Raw genomic sequence first — 14,875 nt, 5'->3', positions numbered from 1 at the left:
TCCTGCTAAATAAATAAAAACATAAATAAAAAAAAAACTATAAAAATACTCTTCTTATTCTTTGATGAAATGTTTCTTACAAACTGAAGCCCTCATTCTAAGAAAACTTGCCAAAGTTAGAATGTGCCAGAATTGAGGCCTGCAACTATAATTAGATTTCTTCATATTTAGTCACTCTGATACAGGTTTTATTTACATTGTTGCATATGTTATTTCCCACTGGGCCTTTGTTCATTTAAAGCACAGTATAGGCAAAACCTGTAATTCTGTGTCTGGCCTTATTTGCTACACACTATTTTATACTCCATGCAGAATGTGAGTTACTAATTACCACTGGGCTTTTCTGTGGTTCTGCAACTCTAAAGCAATTGTTACAAATTTTACAGTTGTTACTGACTTTTATCTTTACAATAGAAGTGATGTAAAATGTTTAGTGTCTGTTATACAGCTAATGAACTGAAACAGGGAAATTAAAGTCAAAATAGTCAAAAGTGTCCAAAACCCTGCATCCTTACTTGACAAACCCAGAGTAGGATGCCTGCTTCTTGACTGTGTGTATCTATAGTGGCTAAATCTATAAGCTGGTGACCTTAGGCTCACTCTGTATTCGGTGGAGAGGAATGATCAAGGGAGCTGTTTAAAACAAATCAGATTAATTGCACCCTAAAAGAGCCTTTCTCCTGCCCATCACCACTGTGTAGAGAAAGTTCAGGTGACTCCCTCAGAAGCAGATGTTTCTCAGATGAATCTCACCAATAGAGCTTGACTTTTCAAAGATAACATTTCAGAGTGTCTCCTGTATTCTATGACCAATTGCTATTGACTTCTGTTAAAGAGGGGAGATGTTAAGTTTCAGATTAGTAATATAACAAAGCAAGGATCTTGTAAGCAGCAGTCTTTTGTTCTGTATGAGTTGACTTTATCCCCAAAGCTTTAAGTGGTGAATTAAAAACTGCTTTTTATAAGCTATTATTATTTCTGACTTCAAAGCTACAGCTTTTTCATCTGTACTATAGTTTTCATGTGCATGCTTACTATTGCACAGTAGGTAACTTTCTTTGCAGTAAATCATGACATTTACTTTGATATTTGCAGTATTATAGTAAGCTGGTGATAAATGTCCAGCTTCTAAAGGTGTTAAGGCTATATGTTATCAAATTCTGAAAATTTATATTTAGTCCCATGTATTTTAGAATACTTACCCAAAAAAGCATTTTTAAAAGATGATGAGGTTGCAAAGTTGAACATTAAAAGCTTAGAAAATACTAGTAGGGTTGGTTATGCAACTCTTAACTGCTACCTTAATTCAGAATCATAATTCAGCCCAGTTGTGTCTAAGTATTATGAAACAGTCTTAATTACATAAACACACTCTGTGTTTTCCATAGTACAGATGTATTTTCCCCCCAATATGTGGAAATGGCTAGCAGTTACGTTTTTAAAAAACAAAAAAACAACCCCACCCTACCTCCACCCCCAAAAAAAGAAAAAAAAACAACCACCCCACATTCGGAAGTAGTTGCCTTGCCTGGAGAATTTAACCTACGTTAGTGATACTTTTTTCCTGTTTATAATTGTGTTAAAATAAGTGGTGGGCAAGCCTGAGTATGGTTTATTTAATTGTGTTGCATTCCACAAATATATTTCACGTGACTGTTCGCTACGCAAAGAGGGGTTCTTACTACTTCTGCTGAAGCTTTACAACTCAGCAAATTCAACTGGGGAGATGAAATATGCTTTTACCCAGCTCAGCTTATAGCCTAGTGGCTAAAATAGTCTCCATAGAGGTGGCGGAGGACACAACTGAACCTCCATCTTGTGCTTCTTGGCGAAGGGCTCTTAAGCTTTTACAGAAGGGAGAAACCCCATCATTACCTTCTCTTTAAAGAGGTGCATCTGAAAGGCGTTATAAGGCATGCTCGTGATTTCTCCCCCTTCCATTTAATTTTAAAATAAGATCATAGATTTTTGTTCTCGGGCGAGTTTTAAGAGAAGATGTATCACTCATTTCTATAAATTTTTTCTTTGAATATACAATCCCTATTGTCCAAAGCTATAAAAACTTTGTGACTGAAAATTATCACAATATACCCTGTGATTCTGAAGACAAAACAGGTATCCAGTCAGGAGACAGAAGTGACATAGCTGAGTACTGTTAATATCTTCAATGTTCACAAAACATTTTTAAAGCAAGAAAAAAATCATAGCTCTTGAAAATATACTGCATAGACTATTAGTGATGTTTATCAAAGTTTGTGCTAACAAATTTAGGATACAGGCTTGCAGTTGTCATGCAAGCTTTTGCTCTATTCCCTGGCTTTTACCGCAGCTCAATCAGGACAAAGAGGGAAGTAATTGGGTGAGAAAGTGAAGTGCTGGAAATTATTTCTCATTGAATCAGAGGGAGACAAAAACTCTTTTATGACTGACTTACAATTCACTTCTTGCTTTACTGGGATTTATACCAATATATACATAGTACTGTATTAATTTCAGTGACTGTGGGTGTACGTGGCAATTGCACTTCAAATACATACAGTGTGCTAGCAGTGCGTAGCTGGAGGAGCATGTATGTTCCCTGCCCAGGTGAGGGCATAAAGTGTCATAGCTACCCTACCAGCCCTCAGTCCTGCCTATCTGGTCATGGTTACAGGATGGAGCTTTCCACACTGTCATGGTTCAATCCATGCTGAAAACCAATCCATGCACCAATCTACACGCTCATCACACAGCAACTATGGGATCTTGTTTGAACATTTTAGAACAGATCTGTAACCCAGTGTGCATGGAATTCACAGTGTTCAATTACACTTTTGATTAATGAAAGTGAGTTACTCTCCGTTGACTAAAGAAACAACCTTCAGACATGCTTATTCTTATATTTACATACATGCCATTGTCATTTAACTAGTGAATATCTAATTAGATTCTAAAGAGTATGTGGTCTTCCTCTCCTCTTTTAGAAAACAGGTAGTGGCAGTAGTTACCCACTTGAAAATGGCGTGCATTTAGGCAATACAAACTCTTCTTCTGCTTGTGTGGGTAATGCCTTGTATAAGCGTTTTGGAACTGAGAGTGATAAAATGTGTACACAAGCAGTAACTGTCATAAACAGACTTAATTGACTCAAATACTGTGCCAGTTTTTTTGTTTATTCTATAAGTGGGTAGTCCTAAAGATGAAATGGGACTGCACATACAGAATACAAAACAGATACTTTCTACTTTCATCTTCTGTTGAAAATCATAGCCTGGGTGGGATGGATGCATTCTATAGTTGGATTTGAACAAGAGAATATCCTAAAATATTGTGTTCTTGTTCCCAAAACATGTCTGGAAAGGAATTTGGTTAAAAGTACAAGTTAGAAGTGAAGTAGGGAAATAGGTTTTCTGCTGTACCTAGCAATCTTATGTGTTCTGACACAAACTTTATGTGATACTGATATAACACATGAAAACACCTGAGAAAGAAATTGCATTTTCTGCAAAATAGATATTAGACACCCTCAACTGTCAGAGGTGAAAAGTGAGCTGCTAGAAGCAAAAGTCAGAAAGGTAATTGCTGGCAACACCACAGTCATATTAACAGCAATATATACTTTGTGCCACCAGATCATGCTAAGTGTTTCCGATTTATGGACGAGAGACATACTGTCTTTTCACATTGATAACCAGTTATGTTATGTTGCAGGGGGGAGAATATGTAGTTCAGCAGTGACACAGATTTTATCCCACTTCCTCTGGTTTTTTGCTTACTCTCAGGTTTTTTTCAGGTTATTTGAGGGTACCAGTGATTTGAGGCTTTATTCTCATGTGGTAGTATTTTTAAATGGTTAGACAGTTCTCAAACGTGAAAGTTTTGTGTGTGAAACAATGTTACTTTTGTGCCCATATATCAGTTCAATTTAGATGACCATGGTAGTACCAAGAATTAACATCTCTTAATAACTAAAAGAAAAACATGTTGCAGAGGTTGACTATGCCTTACAGACATAGTGGTATGTATCCTGTACTGTGGAGTTCATATGTATTTTAAATTCACATACACAGTGTAATTGTTCTACCATTTTAAACATAAAAGGCTGTCAGCAGTTGGAGTTTGTGAAAATACGCAGTGCAAGAGAAATGGTCTTGGAAACGAATAAATCAAATTCCAAAGATTTTAATTTATAAGCACATTTCTCAGGATTTCCAAACAATGGATAAATACTTGAATGGTAATCTTCTCCCCTAGGCCTTTTTGGTACGTTTATTAAAAAAATAACAAAACCAGCAAAATAAAACAAAAAAGTTGTAGGGCACTAACTTGAAAACTAAAGGCTTTAAAGTCAGCACTTGGAGTACATTTGAAAAATGTGGTTTGACATGATGAACTTTTGGGTGTAGGCCATGCACGCAAATGGCTGTCCTTTTACAGATGTTGGGAGACTCTCTCTCCAGTGTTTACCACAGTCTCCAACAGTAATGTTTAATAAAGTTTCTTACCTCCTACTTGAAAGATCAGGAGAAGGGAGGCAATCTGCTGCTTTGTAAAGACTCAGAAATATACTCAGGACAACTTATTTTCCATTGATGTTAATGCTCAGTAGTATATATTACACATGCATTCTATATATACACATATATAATACATGTAATATCTGAATTATATATGCATACATCATGTTTATACTTACTACATTCTTTTGCTTGTTGGGTATTAGGTAGAGGTATTGCCTTTTTACTTTTAAATGAACATAAACATCTTTTAAACTTTTTTCAGAATGACAGAGTTTCAAGATAAGTCACATTGCCTTGCATTTTCTATGGATCAAGAGCACACATACAGATAGCCGCTGCAGTTCAGCTGACAGGCAGTAACTTGTTAAATTATTGTAACTTGAGGGTATGTCTGAGCCCTTAATTCTTGTCAAATTAAGGTTGATACCACTGAATTGGGCCAATCAGCATAAAGGTAGTGGGCAAACACTTTTTATAATAGGCAAATGCTCCTTTCCCCTCTCTTGACCAGAAATACCGGTATTCCAGGAATTAACAACAATTTACTTTTGTATCTTATTTTAAATCCTGATTGTAAAAGATGGCACTCTGTACAATGTTACCATGTTGTCGCTATCTAAGTGGAGTTTTGATTAGCTATGTTTTATGGAGTAAACCCTCTTTGGGTTAGCATTGACTTGACATGGTAAGAAAGAAAACCCAAACATTCCACATATTATCCTCCTCAACTTTGGTAATTATTATATTATTATTATATGATTATTTATTAATTCTGTGGAAGAAATGTAAAATATTGCAAGTTCTGTTTTCGCATGGTTAATCTACCACAGAAAGCTTTCTTTTAGGCATTCTGATTCCAGTAGTGACTGTAACTAATCATGGTTCTGAAAAAAAAATCTGAGAAAATAAACATTAAATAAGTGATAAAGGAAGTCTTTTTACATTTTGTCCTGTCTCTGGTTATTTGGTATAATAGGCTGAAAATTCAACTATTCTGTTTATTGGCAGAAGTTATAGTGATACAGCTGGGATTCATATGTTCCATATTAGCGGAGTTACTGCTATTTAACTTTCTTGGATTAACAGAAACTTTACTTGCTTTTAAGAACCACACCTTTGCATATACTGACATTACGATGTACTATTGCTTAATTAAGGGAAGAATGTGTACTTAGGCTTACTGCTCAAAAATATGCAGGAAACAGCTTGGTATTTTGGGTAATTCTTCTTTAGCACTAGCACATTTCCAGAATATGTTGGAACTAAGACCTAGAAAAGGAAATCTATTTCTTAAATAAAATATATTTTTTGTTTTATTTTTGTGATGCATAATATGCACATGCTTTCCAGAATCACAAAACAGTGTGCACCTCCTCCCTCCTTTCTTAATGTATCACGTCCAATTCACACAGTGTTTAATTACATATTTAAATTTAATCATGTAATCATTTAATAGATGTAAGTGCAAGTTTAAAGTTTAAAATGCACCTCCTTGCTTTACTGAAATGGGACCATTAAGTCTGTGAGCCTAAAAAGAAAGAGAGAGTTTATGAAAATGTGTACATATCTGAGTAACACTGACAGCAGAGTTCAGCAATGCCCAACGGGCCACTTCTACAATAGCAATCCACTTCTGAAATGTTGGTCTCTGAAGGGAAGATCACTATCATTATAATTAGAGCTAGACTACAATGGACTGCTCACAGTAGCTATTCCAAAAAGTTCTTTGAAGGTGAAGATGAGTGGTAGGCATTCTCAGGAATGGAAACATGCTTTCTCAAGTTTAAAAAAAAAAAAAAAATCAACCAAATAACATAAATCTTAAATAACTAGATGGTTAAAATAAATTTAAACTTTTGCCATCCCTCTTTAAAATAAAATCGCTGTATTTCCAGTTTGGATATTGCTGATGGGCACCAAAGAAATATATATCATTTATAATTTCCCAGAACATGTAATATGTAATTATACTTGCAAACAGATATATTTTGTGAGCAAATGAAGAGAGACAAAAATATAGCAGCTCCACCTCCAGTGCTCTTGTTCTATTTTTGCTTTCAAAATTAACAATTCTTTTTTCTACTAATTATGAAGGCCTAATTTCTAATAACTGTTTAGTGCTTTTAGGTGGGTACATTGATACAAGTAGGTATATTGATATGAAAAATACTTGAAGACGTTCTGATCAGTTTTTTATTGTTTTGTTTTTAAATACTTGTCCAGGCTGTTGTTAACCTTCTAAAGACTAGACCAGGCAGTTGACTAAAATTGAAAACCTGGTATCAAAGTGCAGTCTTTGATTTTCATGCCAAAGCCAGCACACATTGCTGTATAGACAGGGGTTTTTTTATATAGTTTTACTGCTTCTCACAGAATTATGTCCTGAAACTTCACATACCATGCAGAAATTTCTGCAGTCTGTTAAAACTATAAACTTAAAACTACAGCTGCAAGAGTCCTAGAAACTGAGTGAAAAGTTTTCTCTGTGAAAGATTGCAATGCTCCTGCCAAGAGCATTCAAGTTATGACAAAAAGATTATGACATTGGTTGCTTTTTCTTTTAAATAACAATGAAAATCTGGAAAAGAGGTCATAGAACTTAACTCTTTGAGTAATAGGAATTATAGAAGAACATAAAGAGAAGGACAGGTAATAATTATTTAAGAGGAAAAGTACCTGAGACCGTGAATTGGAATTTTATTCTGTTATCTGGAACACAAATAATAGATAGATCATCTGCTGCGATAATGAAAATGATAACATTTCAGTACAAGGACAAAGTTTCAAAATGTATTTCTAGTTCACGTAGGAGACTTCAGCCTCTTTATTGACTTGAGTTTTGAGATCTGCTGTATTTTAATAAATACCTCAGAATCACAGAATGGTTGGGGTAGGAAGGGACTGATGGAGATCATCTGGTTCAACCCCTCTGCTCAAGCAGGGTGACCTAGAGCTGGTTACCCAGGACCATGTCCAGATGGCTTCTAAGCATCTCCAAGGAGGGAGACTCCACAACCACTCTGGTCAATCTGAGCCAGTGCTTGGTCACCCTCACAGTTAAAAAAGTGTTTCCTGATGTTGAGAGGGAACCTCCCGTGTTTCAGTTTGTGCCCATTGTCTCTGGTCCACTGAAAAGAGCCTGGCTCTGTCCTCTTCGCACCCTCCCTTCAAGGATTTATACACATTGATGAGATTCCCCTGAGCCTTCTCTTCTCTAGGCTGAGCAGTCCCAGCTTTCTCAGCCTTTCATCATAGGAGAGAGGCTCCAGTTCCTCAATCATTTTTGTGGCCCTTCATTGGACTCCCTCCAGTAGCTCCACTCTGTCCAATTTGGCAACTTAAGAGGATATAAAAAAGATCTGCTATAAATTTGCTCTTCACACTTTTGATGTGACAGTGGAACATAATTATACAAATCAAAGGTAAATAGAAATATTCGAGTAGATGTAAATGCAGTAACACGTGCTTCTCTTCACATTGAAATCAGGAAATTAACAACTAAACATTCTTTCTTCTGAATAATAGCTGTGATCTGACCTCTCCACTTTTTTGTATTCCCCCACTTACCAGCAACTACATGTTACTATAATCCTCAGAAACCGTTTTTATTTAATATGTTGGGTGTCTTTTTTTAAATTTTGGATTCTTTATTTTCTGAAAGTTAATATTTTCTTTGGTGTTAAGTGGTCTGAAGACTTAGAATTGAATGGAATGAAGTTGATTTTCAAAATACCTAGCTTTTTGGCAATCTGGCCATTATAACAAAGCAATATGGTATTGTAAACACTTTGGTGCCCACGTTTGATGTGTGTAGAGGAAATACCATAATTATTTCAGAAAATTATTCCTGAGTAATGCAATTCCATTGATTGCACGAACTAAGCTAGTAAGTAAGTTCTCTCCTGCTATTATTATATTGCAGTTAAGATATCAAACAATTGTACGTATGTACAATTTGCTTAGTGATTTTAATATACTCTGGCAGACATTTATCTCCCAATTTAAACTTATGACTGCATGAACCATTTCTTAGGAAATTATAGTCTTTAGGTTTTAACCAAAGATTTTCTGTGGTAAATAGGCACATTTAACTTATTTTTATAAGTTAATAAAATATGGGTTGTGGTTTTTTAAAAATTTGCTGTCAGAGAAATACTCAATGTTTTGTTCCTTTTTCTCATAAAATATTGAATTTATGTGGATTTCAAAGTAGATTGAAATAGATGAGCTATCAAAATTCATAAGTTGTTAAAAAAGAATTTAATTTTAAAAGACCATTTGTAATTTAAGATAGTTTCAATAGTTTTAGTTAAAGTTTTGATACTTTCAAAATCTTTTTCACTTTCTACCTAAAAGTAACAATGTTTGTCAAAGCTAGAAACATTGCTTAAGTCTTTACTAATATCTGTTGAATTTTCACTAGAGGTATTATCTGTATTAAAAAACTATCACTGAATAAAAAAAGTTAGCACAGTTGAAATTACAGGTTTGATCCTAGAAATAACCATGGTGTCATGACATACGCAACCAAGCAAAATGATGCCTTTGACAGCATTTGAACTTCTGTGGGTGTCTCAGTTCTCAGAAAGTTTCCATATTAAGGGAGGTTCATGTATGTGTGACTCCCTCTAGTGGATAGCTTTCTCAACTATACACTAGGAAAAGTTCTCCATATTAAAATCATCTGATATTAAAAATTGAGAGGTCTTTGTTTTCATGGTGAAGATCTGATTCCATTTTCATGGACAGTCAGAATGTGTTTGTGTGCATCTCCACTCATTATCACTCATTTTGCAATATATTTTTTTAAACATTTTTTTTGTAATGTGGTTGCTGATAATCATATCTATTTATATGTGCAACTAACGTCCTTTTTTTTCTGTGCTACAAACCTCTTCTACTTCCCAGGCTTTCATTTGCATAACTATATTCCTGAAATGTTTACAGTTCGCCTTAATTATTATTTAATTATATTTCAGGTACCACTAAAGTAAATCTTGTGAAGATCCCTTCAACTGCTTCCAGTCCTCGAGACACTGCTCTAGCAGCTGTTATATGCAGTGCACTTGCGACAGTGCTCTTAGCTCTTCTTATTCTTTGTGTTATCTATTGTAAGAGGCAGTTTATGGAGAAGAAACCAAGCTGTGAGTTTCCAATTATTACTGTTTCTTTGTAATATTCATATACCAGTATTAGTTTGGCAGATCTCTCTGTAAGTAAATAAACAAAAAGTCTACAGCATTCAAGCAAGTTTAGCATTAAGATGAACAAGCTAGCAGAACCCCAAGACTCCATACAAGTTTGCCAGCTCAGTGTGGATGTTCCATCTTCTACTGAGAAAATGCTGTGCAGATGTCCAGAAATAGTCCAATTGCATTAATTATGTGCCATACTCTGACAGATGCTGCACAGATATATTTGGACCATTTGGGATCCAAGCTGGGACGTCATTATAGAGTTGCAGTGCCAATGTGGAAATGCCAGCTTGGAGGATCTGTGCATCACATGTTATTGTGAAACACAGATTAGCTCATCGAGATAATTAATGTGGCCAGTGTAGATAGCAGATTTGTCATTAACAATTTTGGTTTTATGGGCATATTCAAGATGAATTAAATGCCTAAGCCAGTTAGATTTGTAAATTAAAAAAAAAAAAAAAAATCCATAACAGCTCATCAATGTAATTCAGTTTGTTGATAATAAACATTTTTTTGCCCCTTAATTTAAATTAAGAAAGAGAGAAGTCAAAAGCACTCTAGTTCCCATTTATCATTTTTAAAAACTTTTATTAAAATATGTTTATAGCATCTAATGAACCCTGGATGTCAAACAAGAATAATATCTAGGAAGAATTTATGTTATCACTACTTACAGCACAAGTAAAAGTAAAAAGGTTGAGAGAGGCATTGTAAGAATTGTTCCTAACATAGAAGATGCTTTACAATGTAAGTTTTGAGAAATTCAGACATAGTGAATTCAAACTTCAGTTAGTGAAGTTTAGTAACTCGTTTGCGTTGGCCTACAATTATACAGATTAAAGGAAGTCTGCTGTTAATATAAAGTTTTTTAGGATAACATAAACAAAATCCCAGTGGCTGAAAGCTGAACATGGAAAATTTCAGGTGGGAATCACTGAGAATCGTTAAACACGGAGAAAATGTAACAGTGAATAAGATATACTCTCAAATCATCAAAATAAGAGCAGACGTCTTCCTAGAAGAGGCTGTAGTTGAACCAGCAGTTCCAGGGTTTGTTGCAAAATCTGTGGTTTGCGTTATATTAAACCACATGATCATTGTGGCTCTTTCAGTTGGAAAATGTATGGAAATACTGTATATTATTACATTTAAACATTCTATGAAGATAGGAGGCTCTGAACAGGAAAAAGGGTATCATTTACTAATATATATTTTTATTCATTTTGTCCAAAGGGTCTCTGAGATCACAAGACATTCACTACAATGGCTCTGAATTGTCATGTTTTGATAGACCACGGCTAAATGAATATGACCACAGAACATGTTGCCAGTGCCAGAGAAGCACATCACAGACATGTGGTATGTTAGGTATACTAAAAGGTGACTTTATGGCATGATGAACATTTGTCTAACATTTATCTAACACATGAATTGTGACATTTAACTTTACAGAGCTAACATTGTCAAACTACCCTTTGTCCTAGGCTAATTTCTTAATAAGCAGCTAGAATTTCTAAGTAGCTGTTTGGTTCTGGTTTTTTTCCTGTTTTCATGCCAATGACCCTTCACTTAAAAAAAAAAAAAAAGCTTTAAATGTCTCTCATTCCTTTCTGATAAAAATAGCGCTGCATCTGACTTGGAGACTTAAATTAGCGTGAAGGATTTACCAGACAGTATCTAAGACTGTGATATGAACGCTAAAGGACATTAACAACCTGAACAATTCAAATAATTGAGATTTTGTGAAGTCGTATCAGAACAGATGCATTTATGACGTTAACAAATAACATAATTTAACACAAGAGCACAGGCTTAAATATCATCCTAATACGTTAACTCAGAATGTGGTACTTCCTCTCACGTGTATGTGATTGAAAACCAAATTAATTTAAAAAGTAGACACTCATGACTGGCATCTATATTACTCCTGGAGGAAGGGCTTGGCTTTTATACATAATTCGATTTTAAAGTCCTAAATTAAAGAACCCATGTTTTGCAATAAGAAATCTCTTTCCTCAATCCATGTATTATAATGTAACTGGCAAACTATTACTCAGGTTTGAAAGAGTACAGAGACTAAGTTTATACAGAGCTTTAACACTTTTAACATTATTAAATTAATTTTCATTCCTTAGGACCAGTTCACTTGATTCCATCACTGTGCTGTGATGAAACCTGTAGCATGGAGCACTGCAGTCACAGTTGTGCTTTCCACTCACAGACTACGCTTAATGAAAGGTAACTTCGTTTTATAAGTGTCTATTAAACATTAAATATTTTCTATGCAGTCAAATTAATATTTATGCAGATACAATAGATGTTTGGAGTGGAATAAGGGATTTTGATGAACTGTAGCCATATCCTCCCGTTTTGTGCAAAAACAGGCGTATGGTGAAAAATCGATTTTAAGTATTACTTAATAACTGCTGACTTGATATATCAGTTTCTCTGAAGAAGAAGTGACTTAGTTCTCTCACAAGCAGATAGTCATCCTCTTACTCTGTGGTACCTTAGAGGCTTTGGTGACTCCCTCTTCTGCTATGGTGCTGCATAAACCTGTGAATCTGGGGGGATTAAGGTACAGTTTAGAAGTGTCATGAAGATTTTCATTTTTTAGAAGGTCTTAATGACTATGAGATTTGAAATACCTAGTATTTTTGAATTTCTACCAGATTGTAACCATTATTTTCTCCTGATCAGCTGAATATAAATACAGTAGTAGAGTAGTTATTTCTACAGCAGTGCCATGAGCTAAATTTATAAAATTTATAGTGTCATTCAGAGTTTCCTGGTTACAGCTTTTAACACAGGATGTATTTATTTCTTCTAGCTAGAATAGTTTTCCATATAAGGTTTGAATTGGTCTCCAGCTGTTTTGTTCTTATGGCCAAATGTAACTAAAAATGTAAAGGCAGCTTCTTCATAGGTATTGTTTATGCAAGGTGACTTAGTGACCTAAGTACAAGATACAAAATACCTAAATTTTCTATAACACTTTGTTTAAATGCCAGCAAGCTTGAGTCATCCTTTTATACCACCACGACTGACAAATTGAGAGTTGTGTACTTTGTGAGGGATCTTTTGGTTAAGCCTTTAAAAATAAATGTTACACCCATGCTATGTGGACATCAAAGATCCCGTGGTTCCTTCCAGTAGAAATGGAGTTTGCTCCAATTTCCTTTGCCAAAATAATGTATTTCCTTCAATTGTGGTGCAATGTCCTGACTTTTGGCCTCATCTATGAAAATGCTTTGTGTGTATATCAAAGCTATTAAAGCATCATGTTCTGGAAATGAGTAAGGCTACTTAAAATCTGTTATAGGCAATGCTAATGTCAGATGAGTTTTGTCACACAAATTATTACTGTATATCAGACTTAATATAGCCTTTACAGTGTTATAAACCTGTAGACAGTTTTTGGAAATCAAAAGTATTAGTATAACTTTTTGGTTTTGTTAGTACTTATTTTGGTATACTATAGTAAAAAACATTACTGGGCTTTCAACAGAGATAGGCGTGTATAGTGCACTCAGACATGTCAGTATCATCATGCACTTTAAATATACTTGAGATAGATAATACTGAGTTTTTACTTCCACTTTCTTCCATTTTCCGTAAAATAAAAATAATCCTTGTGAGAATTAAAAATCTTTGCCCTTCTTTAGTATTATGTCCTTTCCTCATGAAACAGGAGAAAAACTTTTCACATTTTGAAGGCTATACAGAACAAACTGAAAAATCTAACGTGAATGTATGTTCAATATGAATTCACGCAGATAGAAAGAGTTTCAAGCAGTCTTGTTGTCTATTCCCTTCTCCCAGTCTGAACCCACTTTACTTCTTTTACTTCCGTTAGATATTTGTCTAGCCTGTGTTTTTTGGAAAAAAAACCCTATTGTTGGAGATTCCACAATCTTCCCAAACATCTTTCTTGCTGCAATTTAAGCCTGTTATATCTTAACACACATCCCCCATGCATTGAGAACAAATAAATTCCTTCCTCTTTGCAACAGTCTTTGTATCTGAACACTACTATAGTATTTTTTATCATATTTCTGTTCTTTAGACTATAAACAACCCCAACTGTAGTTCATGTTTTCTAGAACCCTGAATTCACAGTATGAAGGGCTCTAGGCATCCTCTTTAGCTTTAGTAGTGTTCTCCAGAGCTTTCTTCATTTCCAGATGAGGAACAAACTGTATTCCTTTTCAAAATAATTTGTTTGTACGGGATGCCTCTAGAGTATTAACTTAATATAACCCTGTTAAATCTTCTTGAAATACGTATAATTACTAATGACAATAATTACAATACTGATAATATTTTCTGGATTGCTTTTGAAACCATGTGTCTTTTATCCTTTTGCAGAGCTTCTGATTCTGTTGGAGAAATGATTCCTACCTTCCTTGGTTCTCTTTCTCACTCTACCTGTGGAGACATTTCAGATGCTTGGCCTCTTATGCAAAACTCGTCTTGTTGTGACAGCATTTCTTTCTGTGAATCATATTCAGAACTGGCTGGAGGATCTGCAAAATCCTGCAGCCCTGAGACTGAAAATGCAGCCATTGTTGAGTTGGATAATAACCAGGAACTAAGTGAAGTACTTATTTCAGCTAAGTCTCTCGATGGAAACGTTGCAAAGTCCTTTGAAATCTCCAAACATAGAACATGCATAGAAGTTTCATCACTTCAGAACTCAGCGGCTGCTGAAACCCAGCCAAAGACAAAGCGTAATGGAACAGCAAACGACTCTACAGACTGATAAAGAGGTAAAAAACATAACTACAAAGGAGTGAGAATGAGTACTCAAGGCACGTAGAGCTCGATAAAAATAGAATTGTAAAAAGTTGTAGGGTTATGTTTCTCCATAGGTTACACCTAGCTATTGCTGAAATAAATTAAAACTCTACAAGAGATCCAACAGTTTCACATTTTTAAATCATTGACTGAATTTGAAAGGTGTAATTACTCAAACTGTAATGTTGAGATAATATGAACCAGAATACAGGGGGGAAGTCTGTACACCAGTCAGCTTTTATCAGTTGTTTTTTTTTCTTTCATTAAATTTCAGGGGGAAAAAAATCAGTTTAATAGCCTTATGACCAAACTATTATATGAGGCTAGTCCTTGTTTATGAGGGAAGAACTGAGAACTTGTCTTTGTTCATTGTAAACAATG

General features: G+C 34.9%; 1 protein-coding gene across 1 annotated transcript in view; it reads left to right on the top strand.

Moving 5' to 3' along the window:
- TNFRSF19 (tumor necrosis factor receptor superfamily, member 19) overlaps positions 1-14,470 on the top strand; it is a 44,451-nt gene extending 29,981 nt beyond the window's left edge. Inside the window, exons 5-8 of the mRNA XM_009327763.1 lie at positions 9,479-9,643; positions 10,931-11,056; positions 11,833-11,935; positions 14,066-14,470. Coding sequence (XP_009326038.1) covers positions 9,479-9,643; positions 10,931-11,056; positions 11,833-11,935; positions 14,066-14,459 — 788 coding nt within the window. The 3' untranslated portion in view covers positions 14,460-14,470. The remainder of the gene's footprint in view (positions 1-9,478; positions 9,644-10,930; positions 11,057-11,832; positions 11,936-14,065) is intronic.
- Positions 14,471-14,875: the final 405 nt, after the last annotated feature.

The sequence above is a fragment of the Pygoscelis adeliae genome, unplaced genomic scaffold (genome assembly GCF_000699105.1).
Source record: "Pygoscelis adeliae isolate BGI_AS28 unplaced genomic scaffold, ASM69910v1 Scaffold14, whole genome shotgun sequence".
In the NCBI taxonomy this organism is placed as follows: domain Eukaryota; kingdom Metazoa; phylum Chordata; class Aves; order Sphenisciformes; family Spheniscidae; genus Pygoscelis; species Pygoscelis adeliae.
Note: the sequence above shows the minus strand (reverse complement) of the source record. Positions and strands in the feature narration are given on the sequence as shown.